The 13070-nt window shown below is 37.2% G+C and overlaps 3 protein-coding genes across 6 annotated transcripts; 2 read left to right on the top strand and 1 right to left on the bottom strand.

Moving 5' to 3' along the window:
- Window positions 1-10: 10 nt before the first annotated feature.
- On the top strand, window positions 11-5263 carry LOC106313937. Its single transcript, XM_013751874.1, is given in 19 exon segments — window positions 11-163; window positions 515-587; window positions 590-955; window positions 1201-1292; window positions 1536-1700; window positions 1800-2193; window positions 2302-2420; window positions 2501-2573; window positions 2650-2876; window positions 2955-2999; window positions 3112-3184; window positions 3297-3488; window positions 3688-3791; window positions 3900-3966; window positions 4091-4240; window positions 4469-4591; window positions 4685-4855; window positions 4941-5000; window positions 5079-5263. Coding segments are annotated over 19 exon segments (2640 nt in total). The 5' UTR covers window positions 11-122; the 3' UTR covers window positions 5184-5263.
- An 84-nt stretch (window positions 5264-5347) lies between these two features.
- Window positions 5348-7718, top strand: LOC106315958. 4 transcript variants are annotated; one of them, XR_001264687.1, is made up of 6 exons: window positions 5348-5526; window positions 5731-5884; window positions 5994-6229; window positions 6488-6602; window positions 6878-7036; window positions 7692-7718. XR_001264687.1 is itself a non-coding variant. In XM_013753809.1 (4 exons), exons 1-3 carry the CDS (start codon window positions 5389-5391, stop codon window positions 6191-6193), a joined length of 492 nt encoding a protein of 163 aa, XP_013609263.1. In that variant the 5' UTR covers window positions 5348-5388; the 3' UTR covers window positions 6194-6229; window positions 6431-6445. The 4 variants fall into 4 exon arrangements, 2 of the variants coding, with proteins under 2 accessions (XP_013609263.1, XP_013609265.1); XR_001264686.1 differs by lacking the exon at window positions 7692-7718 and having other exon boundaries at window positions 6878-7551; XM_013753809.1 differs by lacking the exons at window positions 6488-6602; window positions 6878-7036; window positions 7692-7718 and adding an exon at window positions 6431-6445.
- Window positions 7719-8326: 608 nt separating this feature from the next.
- Window positions 8327-10460, bottom strand: LOC106316179 (B3 domain-containing protein At5g06250). The gene is made up of 3 exons (XM_013754046.1): window positions 9792-10460; window positions 9129-9346; window positions 8327-8568 (listed from the first exon to the last, which is right to left on the bottom strand). The coding sequence occupies exons 1-3, from the start codon at window positions 10381-10383 to the stop codon at window positions 8515-8517; spliced, it is 864 nt and encodes a 287-aa protein (XP_013609500.1). The 5' UTR covers window positions 10384-10460; the 3' UTR covers window positions 8327-8514.
- Between the last annotated feature and the right edge of the window lie 2610 nt (window positions 10461-13070).

Here is a 13070-nt window from a genome sequence, read left to right as displayed (position 1 = left end):
CAAACATAAGCATCATCAATTCAAGCGAGCCCAGCGATATATCGTTTTGCCTCGTTTAATCTTCGTCATCCAGAGGATATTCGCAGCTGAATTGGCTTTTCTTGTGTAAGCTTTCATGGTAGATGGCCGTTAAGCTACAACGGCCGGGTCCTTTATCGTCAAGGTAACACCCGCTAACAGATTATCTCCTTCCGTAACAGGAACCTGGTAGTGTTTATCGCTGACTGGCGGCTTTGATCTTCTTGCATATTTTAGCCTAGTTCAGCTCTCGTTGCGTTTAAATTTAGTCATTTGTGTGCAAGTCAAGTGTTGGTGATAATTTCAAATTTTCAATAGGTACCGATTGATTAGGTCGCTTTTTGGTTATAAACATCAAAGTCTGGGCGCGCGCGCTACGTTAGAGCAACATATAGAAAAGAAGAGAAGTTTAGCTGAGCTTCATGTACAATATATGAATTGATGTGATCCTCTTTTGATTAGTTGCGTTTCTTATTCATCAATGTTGCCTTTGTAGCTCTTCAAACCCTTGTCTTTCGCGGATATCCATTGGAACCTTTGTTTCCTGCAGAAGACTGGTAGAGTTGGATTATATATATCAAACTGCTTGGAAAACTCAAGGACCTCTCTTCTTCATAGGAAACTGTTTGGAAACAAGAAGATAAGCTGCTATAAATCACGGAGGACTATGCAGCCTTTTCCTCTTGCATCTGCTGACGACGTTGTGGCTGTCAATGGGACTCCTCATAGCGATGATGTTGAGGAGATGGGGGCTAAACTCAGTGTTTCTATACAAGATGAGTACAACTGTGATGAACTGGTTCAGTCTTTGCATGATGCTGCCAAAACTTTTGAACTTGCTCTTTTAAAGAAGATTTCTTCTTCCAAGTTACCATGGTTCTCATCAGCCTGGCTGGGGGTCGACAGAAATGCATGGGTTAAGACATTTTCTTATCAGGTATGTACCCGTTTTAGTTCCACTTCGGTGCTACAGTATCTGGTTTGTTGTCACCCTCCTTGGTATCATGATAGGGCTGTATGCAACTGGATTTGAAAGTTATTTACTTTGTTTATATCAGGGCCAGATATTGTTATTTGGTGAAGAAGAAAGAAAATTCTTGTCCCATTGCGCGTTTAGCTTCCAAAAACTCATATTTTTTTTAGCTATAATAGCTAAACTCATCCTCTGTTCATCATTCTCAGGCTTCAGTGTATTCATTACTACAAGCTGCAATTGAGGTTTCATCTAGAGGAATCAACAGAGACGAAGATCTTAATGTCTTTGTGCAAAGGAGGTACTGCTTGACTCTCTTAATGCCTAAGAACTATGTTGTTGCCTTTTAAAAGAGGATGCAAAGAAAGTATGAGTTTGAGATTCTTATGGTGTTGATTTGATAATTAATTCCCTCACATAGTCGTCCAAAGAGTTTCCTTTCATCAACATTAAAATCTTTCCAAAGCTAGCAGTTACTGTTTAAATAATAATCCCATGTTGTTGTTGCTTATGGTTTTGATGTTTAAATAATCACATCGTGCAGTTTATCTCGCCAAGCTGCTCCTCTTGATAGTGTGATGCGGGATAAACTATCTTCCAGCCACCCGGAAGCCAATGAATGGTTTTGGTCTGACCAAGTTCCTTCTGCAGTGACATCTTGTGTGCATTGTTTTGAAAGGGACCAACGATTTGTTGCTGCTACTTCTGCGTATGTCATTTCTTTTGACTCTCTTCATATTAACAAGCTCTGTGAAACACTTGTTTGATAAGTTTTTGGAATATGACGATTATGTATGGTTGATTCCAGCTATGCCAAAGGAAAGTCCTCAGCTGCAAGCAATGAGATAGATGTGTCACTTCTCATGCTTGTGCTCAACTGCATAGCAGCAGTCACAAAACTCGGCCCAACAGAGCTTTTGTGCTTGCCCTTCTGCTCTATGATTCCAGATACTACAGGAAGATTGATGGACAAATTTGTTGACCTTGTTCCACTCCCTCAGGCCTATCGTTCAATGAAAAGCCTCGGTCTACGCAGAGAATTTCTTGTTCACTTTGGACCACGTGCAGCTGCGTGTAGAGTAGAAAGTGACTGCTCTACAGATGAGGTTGTCTTCTGGGTCGATCTCATACAAAACCAACTGCTTCGGGCTATTGATCGAGAGAAAATATGGTCGAGATTGGCAACATCTGAAAGTATCGAGGTAATGAATAGAGAGAGTTGCAGTGTACATATCTAAGCAGCATTTAAAATCTCTGTGAAGTGTACATAACGACTCAAAGTATGTTCACATGTTACTGTGGCCTTGCAGGTTCTGAAAAGAGATTTAGCTATTTTTGGATTCTTCATTGCTTTAGGAAGGAGCACCCAGACTTTTTTAGCTGCAAACGGTTCTGATTCTCTGGAGAATCCTGTAGAAGACCTTGTCAGGTGTTACTCATTGTTTATCTTCTATTTGCTTGTCATACTCTGCCGATCCGCCTTACCATTCGCTATTTTCTTTGTTAAAGGCACTTCATTGGGGGCAGTCTCCTGCAATATCCTCAACTTTCAGCTATTAGTTCATACCAGTTGTATGTTGAGGTAGGCATAAATCATACCTTCAATGGTGGAATTTTTTTTTTCATTTTAAGTTTTATGATGAATATTCATAGTGTAGGTTGTCTGTGAAGAACTAGAGTGGCTTCCTTTCTATCGAAATAAAAGGGAGCCGCAACCAGGCAAACAAGCACATGGGCATAAGAGCAAACCAGAAGGGCCACCTGATTATGATGCTCTTCCTCAAATATTTGATGTTTGCTCTTATTGGTTACAGAGCTTTATTAAATACAGCAAATGGCCAGAGAATCCTTCTAATGTCAAGGCAGCAAAGTTCTTATCCAAGGGGTATCCTTTTGTTTATCAAAATTTTGAATGGTTAACGAATAAATTGACGATCAACTGATTTTCATTTTTGATTTTTAGGCACAACAAGTTAATTCAGTGCAAGGAAGAACTGGGGAGATCAAGGTGTGTATCCATCATTGGAACTTTGCATGTTTGCATCCTTGTTATGGAGCATGCCTTTATAATTAACTATTAAGTAATTTGACAGTGTGCAATTGGATAATGTGTGATGCAGTTTGGCAGTAACAGAAGCAGGATTTGTTGACATGAATGCATTATCAACTGAAGATTCGAGCCCATTTGACAAGGTTGGTATACTATGTATTAGTCATGAAAATACACTATTGAATCCAGTTATTTGTTTAAAACTCTGGTGACTTCAAAAGTACTATAGCTACTAACAGCACTTATTTCTCTCAGGCTCTAGAGAGTGTAGATGAAGCTCTTGTGAGACTGGAAAGCTTGCTACAACAGTTGAATGCATCAAGCTCAGCCTCTGGTAAGGAAGAAATAAAAGCCGCTTGCTCTGACCTAGAGAAAATAAGGAAACTTAAGACAGAGGCTGAATTTTTGGAGGCGTCTTTCAGAGCCAAAGCAGCTTCCCTTCAAGAGGTGTTTACTTTTTATTTCAGAACTTTCCCTTGATGCAGTTATTATGATTGATATTTAAGTGCGGGTGGGCCTTGAGTTTTAGCCCTTCTTAGGAAGTGTGGTATCAGTCTTGGTGCCTATAATATGAAAACAAATATAGAAGAGTGCATTTCGTTATCTTAAACGTGTGTGGAAGACTAAAATCTCATATGGTTCTCAGGGAGGTGGTGGCAGTGGCTCTCAGGAGTCATCTGAGGAAAGACATCAGAATCTAAACGGAAACGACACAAATAATTCAATAAGTTCTGTAGCTCAAGGCACAGGGTATGTTGCGTGTTCTGTTATTTTATAATTTTGTGTGTTGAGTTATAAGCTGTAGGTTCCCCTTTATTCTCTTGCTGAAACTTACTTATTGTTTTGCATCTACATTAGTAAGAATCGTGGATTCTGGGGTTTCTTTGAGCGCCCTATAAGGAGGAAGTCTGCTCCCAACTTATTGGTATTTAATTTCTTATCTTATGTGAAGCATATCTTACACCTAATACCTTTGTACTTGATATTTCGAATTTGGTTTTAACCAAGTGAGAAGATGCTGTGTTAATATCTTTGGATATTTTTTTTAGGCAGATGAATATATTGAGAGATCCAGAGAAAAGGTTGATAGCGTGGATTCAGAACCCAATGAGATTTATCGGTTCGAACTTCTGAGGAATGAGCTGATAGAGCTGGAGAAGCGGGTCCAAGGAAGTACAGATGACTCGTTAAATGAAGAGGTCAGTAGTAACCAGACTTTGCTGCAACATGTTTGTTTTTTCGAAACATTTAGTAAATATTAGAAATCGCTATAGTTCTAGTAAAGCTTGTTGTTACTCGATTTTAAAGTGGTACACATAACCAAAAGGAAAAAGAGAAGGATCCGTTTATGTTATTTGCGTCTGTCTCACGAGTACTATAGCTCACATCACTTTATTCCTTGGCAATCAATTTGGCACGTTCTGCAGGGAAGTACCTCTGGGGATCCTTCTACATCAAGCAGTAGTACGAAAGGTGTGGAGTTGGTTCAGAGCTCAAAGAGAGAAAGGGTCATTGAGAAAACACTCGATAAAATCAAAGAAACAAGCACAGTTAAGAAAACAGTTTTTTTTTTCTTCTGACCATCTTTGTTTCTTCGACATTTTGTCTACTTCATGACAGTTACTGATATTTTTTTTTGATAGGACGTGTGGCAAGGAACTCAGCTTCTTGGATCTGATTCATCTGCTGCTATGGAGCTGCTTAGGAGGTCTGTAATAGGAGACGAATTAACAGAGAAAGAAAAGAAAGCTCTGCGCAGAACCGTGGCTGACTTAGCATCAGTTGTTCCCATTGGTGTCCTTATGATTCTTCCTGTGAGTAAAAACTATTCCCTCCGCATTGGTTGTTCGTACTTGGAGTTGTTGAATTAATCTATTGGGTACGCTTATGTCAAAACAGGTCACACCAGTTGGCCATGCGGCTATACTTGCTGCAATTCAAAGATATGCCCCAGGCTTGGTAATGCTCGTACTTTTGTTATTTTGTGTTTTTTTCTCTATCTCTTTGATTAAGTTCACAGAACATGTCTTTGTTCAGATACCTTCAACATACGGATCCGACAGATTGAACCTATTAAGACAGCTCGAGCAGGTCAAGCAAATGCAAAACGAAACGGAGCCTGAGGAAGAAACAGAACCATGACTACATGAAGATGCAAATTTCATTTTATTACCTCACTTTGTGTATAGAGAATCTCATTCCATGTGACACGTGTTGTTAAAAGCCCAATATATAAAAAACGAATTGTTTTGCTAAAAGCCCATTATAAGCCCAATGAAATTAAGGAAGAAACGAATTAAGCTGCGAACGGCGACTGTAAACGGCTTCCTCCGAGAAGAAAGCGAAGATGAAGCTGAAGGTTGTGTATCGTAAGGTCTCCGATTACATCCGTCACGATCTCAAAGAAATCGTCTTACCTTCGTCGCTTCCCGATCCTCCTCACGTCGTTAAACGCCGCAAATTGACTTGGCACGAGCGATTTCTCGTGAGATTACCTTCACTCTATTTGGTTTCGTCTCGATTTATAGTGAACGATTACGTCTTTATCATCAGATGATATAGAATCATTTGATTTCATCATCTGTGATTTTGTTGATAGTGTAATTCGCTTCTAACTATGTTTAGAGTAGTATATGAGAAGATTCTAATGCTAATCACTGGATGAAATCTTCATTTGTTTGTAATTAAGGTGTTGAAGGAAGCTTCAAGGCTTTATGCAGCAAGCTGGGTGCGAGATATAGGTCCTGAGCTTCGTCCCAATGATTACAAGAAGCAGGGTGATGCTGAACCCAAGAAACAAGCCAAAGAGACTGAGAAAGAGCCCTCTGTTTTGGAAGATCTTGGTAAGAACCTACTATTGCCCACTTTTGATTGTATCTGAGTTTGCTGACTCTATGAATAATCTTTTGTCTATCGTTTTCGTTGATAATCATTTATTTTCTGTTGTTACAGCGGTAGCTGCAAGAGGTGGCATGGAGACTTTAAGGCCTGCTTTACATCGTGTGTACATGACACGTGCTTCTAATTATAAAGATGCTCTTGCGAGCTTTATCAAAGGTTACCATGAGGGTGTTCAGCAAGTTATGCAGAACAAGGAAGAGTCTCAAGTCCCTAGAGATGAATCATCGGACAACTCTAAAAAGACTACATGAGATTTTTACTTTGTCAGCTCCAGTAGGTGAATGCGAGTATGTACTTTACTAGATCTTGGATTCTTTGATTGTACTACAAGAATCTTCTATCTACGATGTAGTAGTCCTTTGCGCAAAATGTAGCCTATTTGTGAAGCAACTTCTAGAAGAAGAAACAAATATTTAGCTTGAAAATGTTGTTCATAGATCTAAGTTCCAGTTTTCACTTTTCACAGCAGCTTCCCTGTAAAACTGCAGGGAGGACACAGGTTACTAGAAACTTTTGTGATGATATACTGTCTGATTCCCATACAGCTTATTCAGATTACATTTTCTCAAGGACTCTTTCTGAGCACAAGCTGGCTCATTGCGGGGATGCCTTTTATATGTCAGAGACTCAGATGACTGTTTCAACCCACTGGAAAAAATAGTAAGCACCTCTTAGTTTGGTTAGAAAAAAATATTAATTTTCTTTTGTGATTTCTTGTACACATTTTTTTGTCTTCCCTAGTCACTGTTGACCTTAACCAATGCATTGTTAGTGGATTTAGAAAATCCATGCTATCTGTAATAGTCTCACATAATGCTGTCTCGGAAAAGTTAAGCTATTAAAAAGCATAGATATCAGATAGATTCCAGGGGGAAAGTTGAGCAGTCGATTCAGAGCTGTACTTTGTCTTGTTATGATCAAAACTTTATTTGCAGGACGAACCCCTAATGCAGGAGAGGCCACTGAGCATCTTAAATGTAGCCAAAAGCTCGAAAGACTAGTGATAATGGCGCATGTCTGAGGAGGGGTCCCTCTCCCACTTGTAAAGCCACTAAACCATTGGGCGGAGATCAGCTAGCCTTCCAAGTCAACAAGTAAGTATCTTTTCCTGAATCTGCATGGGCCCTATAGAGAATCACCTGTGGCTAAGTAAGTCGCTGGAAACATATTTTGCATTACCTGTTGAATATCAACCCATGCTGTCAAGTCAACAGATGTGTCTGCCTTAAAGATTGCAGCTGTTACTGCACTCAAAGTTGGAACATGCGCTCATACAATCCCGAGCATTTGTAGTTAGTGAGTGGTCCATGATAAGGCTGTATTGTTACCATCTCTGTTATGGAAACTTTCTGTCTAATCAAACCTTAGCTTTACTCCTTTGGTTGCCTATACGCAGATAGTTTCGAGAGGTTCTTTTTGACAAAAGCATACACTGAAATGATTGTAGTAGAGATGTCAATTTTCTTTTTCGCTTATCGATAAGTCATAACGCAGCTATAGCTACCTCACTACCGAAAGCAGCCTTGGGATTAGTCCCTTGTCTGACTGTAGTCTATTTTATCATAAATCAGGTTGATAAAACCATCAATCAAATCATGAATGTAAAACCGTGTTTAATGGTTTATTGAGATATAATAAACTGATGAAGAAACAATGTATGTGCTAGTTAAAGATATCATTGGATCATAGCACAGTCTCTTTTTGGAAGCACATGGGAGGTGGATGACTGATCCAATGATTGATTTGTAGATATAATTTTTATGAATGAGATATAAATGTTGAAGAGCACTAAAAGAAGCAGTACATGAACAGACGATCGCTTTCAACAGATGATTCACTGTTCATCTGACCTTAGTACATGAAAAATGAACAGGTTCTTGTAGGACTCTCTTAAAGTTTCTCTTTTTGTCAAAAAATTGTAGGCTCCCGGAAATAAAATACATAATAATATACATGTCTCGCACTACTTCCAGTTGAATACATTATATATATATATATATATATCAAATATATGTGACTTGATTGATTTGATCTTTGGTTAGACTATTTGAATTGAACCATGCCTCCCATAGCAATGACATTGTTCATCGAAACAAAAACAAAAAAAAGTGAGGAACTATCAAAGAAGGTAGTGAAAAGTTAAAAGCATGACTATAGTACTTCCAATTCCACAAACCATCATTTATTTGGCCCACTTTTATATAATAATCTCATCAGTTTCCCGATTTCATCTTTCACCAGAAGAAAATGTGTATATACTCATCATTAGACAAGTACAACTATACATATGCATGTATGTAAACACATCATCATGAGATGTATTTTGTTATTCCATTTTTTTTTCTTCTGACTTTGCAAGTAGATAAAAAAAAGTCTTCCTAAAATTCAGCAATATATATTTCTATTTTCCGAATTAGTTACATAGGGTACGGAAGCCAATGAGATATTTTTATTAAAAATTGCATACAATTTTTCCAGAAAATGAGCCTCTGTGACTATAGAGAATGCTCAAAGTCTGGTCCCATAAAAGCTTTAAGTCAATTCCAAATTCTTTGTCACTTCTTTGGATCTTTCATCCTCGTCTATCTCCAAGCTGCTTCATCGTATCCCCCGTGAAAGCTATATTCTGTTTTTATAAAATTATTCCAAAAATTATCACTATCATTCTTTTATAACAAAGATACTTTGTAACATGCATACAAACAAGTTATACTTATTTCCCTATTTAAGTTAATCAAAAATAAATATTTCCTTATTTAAACAATCAAACCTAACAATTAACATTTCCTTAGCATTGTTAGAAATAACAAAGCAACAGTGATTGCAGAGACCAGCATATATACTTTATTAATTAGTTGTCTTCTATTAAAACAAATGAAAGTGGGCTCAGACAAAAAATAAAGAATTAATACGAAGCAGGGTTAAGTCACTAACAAAGTGGCCATGTGCGACTCCTCAAAAGTCTATAGTCTCCTACTTAACAGATTCCTGATTCCTCTTAATTATATTACTACTTAACCCAAAAAATCTCTCCTAATCAGTACTCGTTTATTAAATTATAATTTCAGCTGTCTCATCTCGAGAAACAGCGTCACCCATCTGTATGTATAATTATCACAATGATGATGTAATGTATCCAAATTGATTGATAGTATATAACATTTCAAAGGTAAAAAGCAAAATTACCATGTTATGAGGATGAGGAGTGTAATAATAGTACATGTTTTGGCCATAATAACCGTCAGGACACTCGGTGGCGTTCGGGGCGGCAACAGAATCATCTCCGTCATCTTCATCCATCTGACACTCCAAATTCACACCGAAAAGTCTCACCGTCCTTGAGCTCCCGACGGCGGAAGACGATGGTATGGAGTGAGTCTCCGACGCTGTTGCTACGGCGGCGCCTGTAAAACGACACGTGCGCTTCTTTAATTTATTGGAGGAAACAAACAAAGAAAACACGAACACAACTGAACACAAGTCACGTTTGTCTCATGGTATTGGACGGTATTCTACACGCGCTGTTCAGAGCGCGTGTGTAGTTTTGTTAACAGCAAGTTGAAGATAATAAGTTCTAGAAATTGTCGGGGTCTTTTTTAATTACAAAGAAAAATATAATCATAGCTGTATAATAATAATAGAATGTTACTTAACTCAGGTTGTTATTAGATCGTGTAGAGGTGATAATAATTATCACACACTATTAGAAGATAAACTATAAATAAAAATATTTAGGTGTTTAATGTTGTAATTATCCCGACAACATAAGATTAACTCTACAATTAACGAAACTAAAATTAACTAGTAAGAAAATAGCATACGGTAATTAAGGAGAAATATATAACATACCGTAGTGGGAATACTCCGAGTGAGAAGGAGGATTAGAGTAGTTACTAGAGGCGTGGACTTGGAGATACGGAGGAGCATCTACCATTGAGCTAGAATACGACGTCGGATTGGCAACGGCGGAAGAGGAGCCTTGGCCGCGTCTGCGCCAGCCAATGAAGAGTCTCCGGGGATCAGAACGCTGTCTTTGAAAGAAAACGACGTCGCCTGGGTCTAGCTGCTTGTCTTTGACGAATCTGCTCCATCCTTTAGTCAGCACGTAGCTTTGACTGCTGTTCCAGTAAGAGTACCTGAACCTCCAGCACTTGCCTAGCTCGTCTTCGAAGCTTAGAAGCATCCCTTTCTCCGTTGACGCGTCAGCATTATTGGAGATGGCGTTGAGAGGGAAGTATTTCTCCGCGTGCTGTTTTGGTATGACGAGGCGGTTTAGTTTGCCGACGTCGCTTGGTGTGAGAGTTTTCTCGAAGAGAGACTCTTTCTGGTCTTGGTTGAGCCACGTGGCGGTGGTGGTCTCTGTTGCGTCGGTGGTGTGGAGTTGCTGCCAGAAGAGAGTGTGGTTGTGGTGGTGGTCCGTGGAGTAATGGTTGACTGACATTTTTTTGTATTGGGAGAAATAAAGCGAAAGAGGGAGGGAGAGAGTAAGAGAAACGAGAAGGTTAGGTGAAAGAGAGAGGTGGGTACTCGTTGTACTATTATAGTATGATACAAAGGAGAGATGAAAATTTTTTTAGGGTTAAAAATTTGACGTGAAAACTTCGGCAAAAAACTATTCGAGGAGAGAGCAAGACACGACAACTAGACGACTTTCTTTTAAGGTTTTGCGTGATGTTTTATCTTTTTCCATCATTATATTACTTTTTCTACTTCTTCCTGTACTCCGTATTTTTATGGACAATTCCCTTTTTATTTATTCTATTTGTCTCTCATCTCTCTCTCTATATCATAATATCTATGTAAGTATTGTTTTTTCTTACACTTTGGATTCCACGACTTTTAAGTATGTATAGTATTGATGTTATTACTTTCAGTTTACTTGGCTTTCTTACATGAAAATTTGAAACTTTTGGTCTATGAGGATGTTAATTGTGTATATTTTCAGTGGAAATGAAAAGTTATGCTCAGGTGAGGTAGGGTGATTAAGAGGATGCTCTAGACAAGAAAGAAGAACTAAAAGTTAAAATTTTAAAGGAAATGTTAGCCTACACGAAAACCCAAGGAATCAACCCATTTAGAGTTAGTATCTGACCATTTGAAAATAAAATGCAATTATTGGAAAAAGTTAAATGATCAAAATTCTGTGATGTCACTTGTTTATAGCATACTGGAAAAACATTATGTTCTTTGCGTGCTTCTCCAAATGTTACCAAAAGAAGAAATCAATGATAGGGTCCTTGTTAATTTCGACGCAATTGATAGATATGATACGTTAGCATTCGTCATCAGTGTTAGTTCTAGGTTTTCAGCTAAGGTTTTGTTTATAGGTAATTTCTATCCATTTTTAGCGTCCATGAACACGTCTGAAGTTGGCATTAGCCATTGGCATGCAGCGGTATCAAGTTCCACAAGGCTTTCTCTAACTAATATTTGGATTTTTTAAAAATAAAAATAAAATAATTTTTGGTCTTTCTAAAATCTATATATTTGGTGATGGTAATATATATAAATATATGTTTTCCTCAATGTATTTTATATTTGTTTTGTTTTAAATGTTGCGTGTACTATGTTTTTTTTATTGGGTCTATTTTAGGCAAATAAAAATGAAAAATAATTGGGAGGTCTAATAAGTACGTAAGAGTAGAAGACTAGCAGTATAGCTGCCGAAAATATTATAAAACTACTGAATTAGGACGAGCATGTTTGATCTTGTGCTCCTTTGAGAAGGAAAAACGATATTATAATTATATATTCATATAAAATTTTATTTAATGGTCCTTTCCCAAAAAAAAAAGAATTATTTAATGTTCATAGAAACATTTATTTCATTCATCTAACCTAACCTCTGAAAAGCCAATATATTAGATTTAATAAAACTCCAGCGTTTACAAATACTGATTAAAAATATATTATGCCTGACATTGTTTTGGAAGAAAACAAAACCATTCTCCACTGAGAAAACTAAAAAATTTAACATACAGTATTACTTTTTCTTGGGAACTAAGATGGCGGATTTGAGCACCTTTTGAGCCCTTAAATTCTCCAAAGACTATTTGAAGAATAGGAAGCAACTTGTTAAAACGAAAAACAAGAGAGTTGAAAATCCGAAGTAAAAAGAAAAAATAGAAACTGAATACTATAATGATATAAGATGGCGTGGGACCAAATAGGATGAGGGAAGCATGATGAAGGAAGAACGAGATCCAACGGCTGAGAGAGCTAGCGTTTGATTTTTTTTCACCCAAAAAGTAAAGAGTAAAAGAGGGCACAAGAAGAGTGATACTTACCCCTCACGCAACTTTGTGGAGCATGTGCCTTGCCTCACCCACACACTATTCCATGCATTCATCTTCAATTGTTCTCTCGTTTCACATCTCCTTTTTACTACCCCAAGAGTGGACTGCTTAATATTTATTTTCAACATCTTTATGTACCTGAAAATAGAGTTGACACTAACTAGTTTTCATAGTTGAGAAGTTGAACCAATAGCATTGGGTGAAATGAATGTTATGTATAAAACATATTAGAAAATGGTATGAAAAGTTTTCTCCATCTGATTTCAAACACTCCCAACCGCACTCACCTGAAGTTCAGATTGATCTTAATTAATTAAAGTACTCACGCTATATATGTTTTAAAACTGATTACTTAAAAAGGTTGAGTCTACTACTCTTTTAGACACCAATCATATTGAGTTTACTAAAAATCACCTCCATCTTAAAAAAAAAAATACTTGATAGAACAAATATGCAAGTTTTTCTGTTGCATAAATAATAATTCTAGGAATCAGTTGCTTGCTAGCTATATAGCTTAGATTGTTTCCTTTGAATTGTCACATACATAGTACGGGAATGTTTCGCCTATATATAGTAAAATCTTATATTTACCTTTTAAAGAGAATAAGAAAACCACTCTATACATTTTACAGTTTCACTCAATAAACTAATAAATGGATAAGAAAGAAACTGATTAGATTAAAAATAAATATTTATCAAACTAATAAAATAAGATACAATTTCAAAATTAATTTGAAATCATGGTATGCACTCGTATATATATGAAATGTAGATATTTTGGTATAAATCACATTACAGACAAATATATAGGTATATATAATGCAGTTTATAC

This window comes from Brassica oleracea, chromosome C9, assembly GCF_000695525.1.
Source record: "Brassica oleracea var. oleracea cultivar TO1000 chromosome C9, BOL, whole genome shotgun sequence".
NCBI lineage: Eukaryota > Viridiplantae > Streptophyta > Magnoliopsida > Brassicales > Brassicaceae > Brassica > Brassica oleracea.
This window is presented reverse-complemented; position numbering and strand designations above follow the sequence as displayed.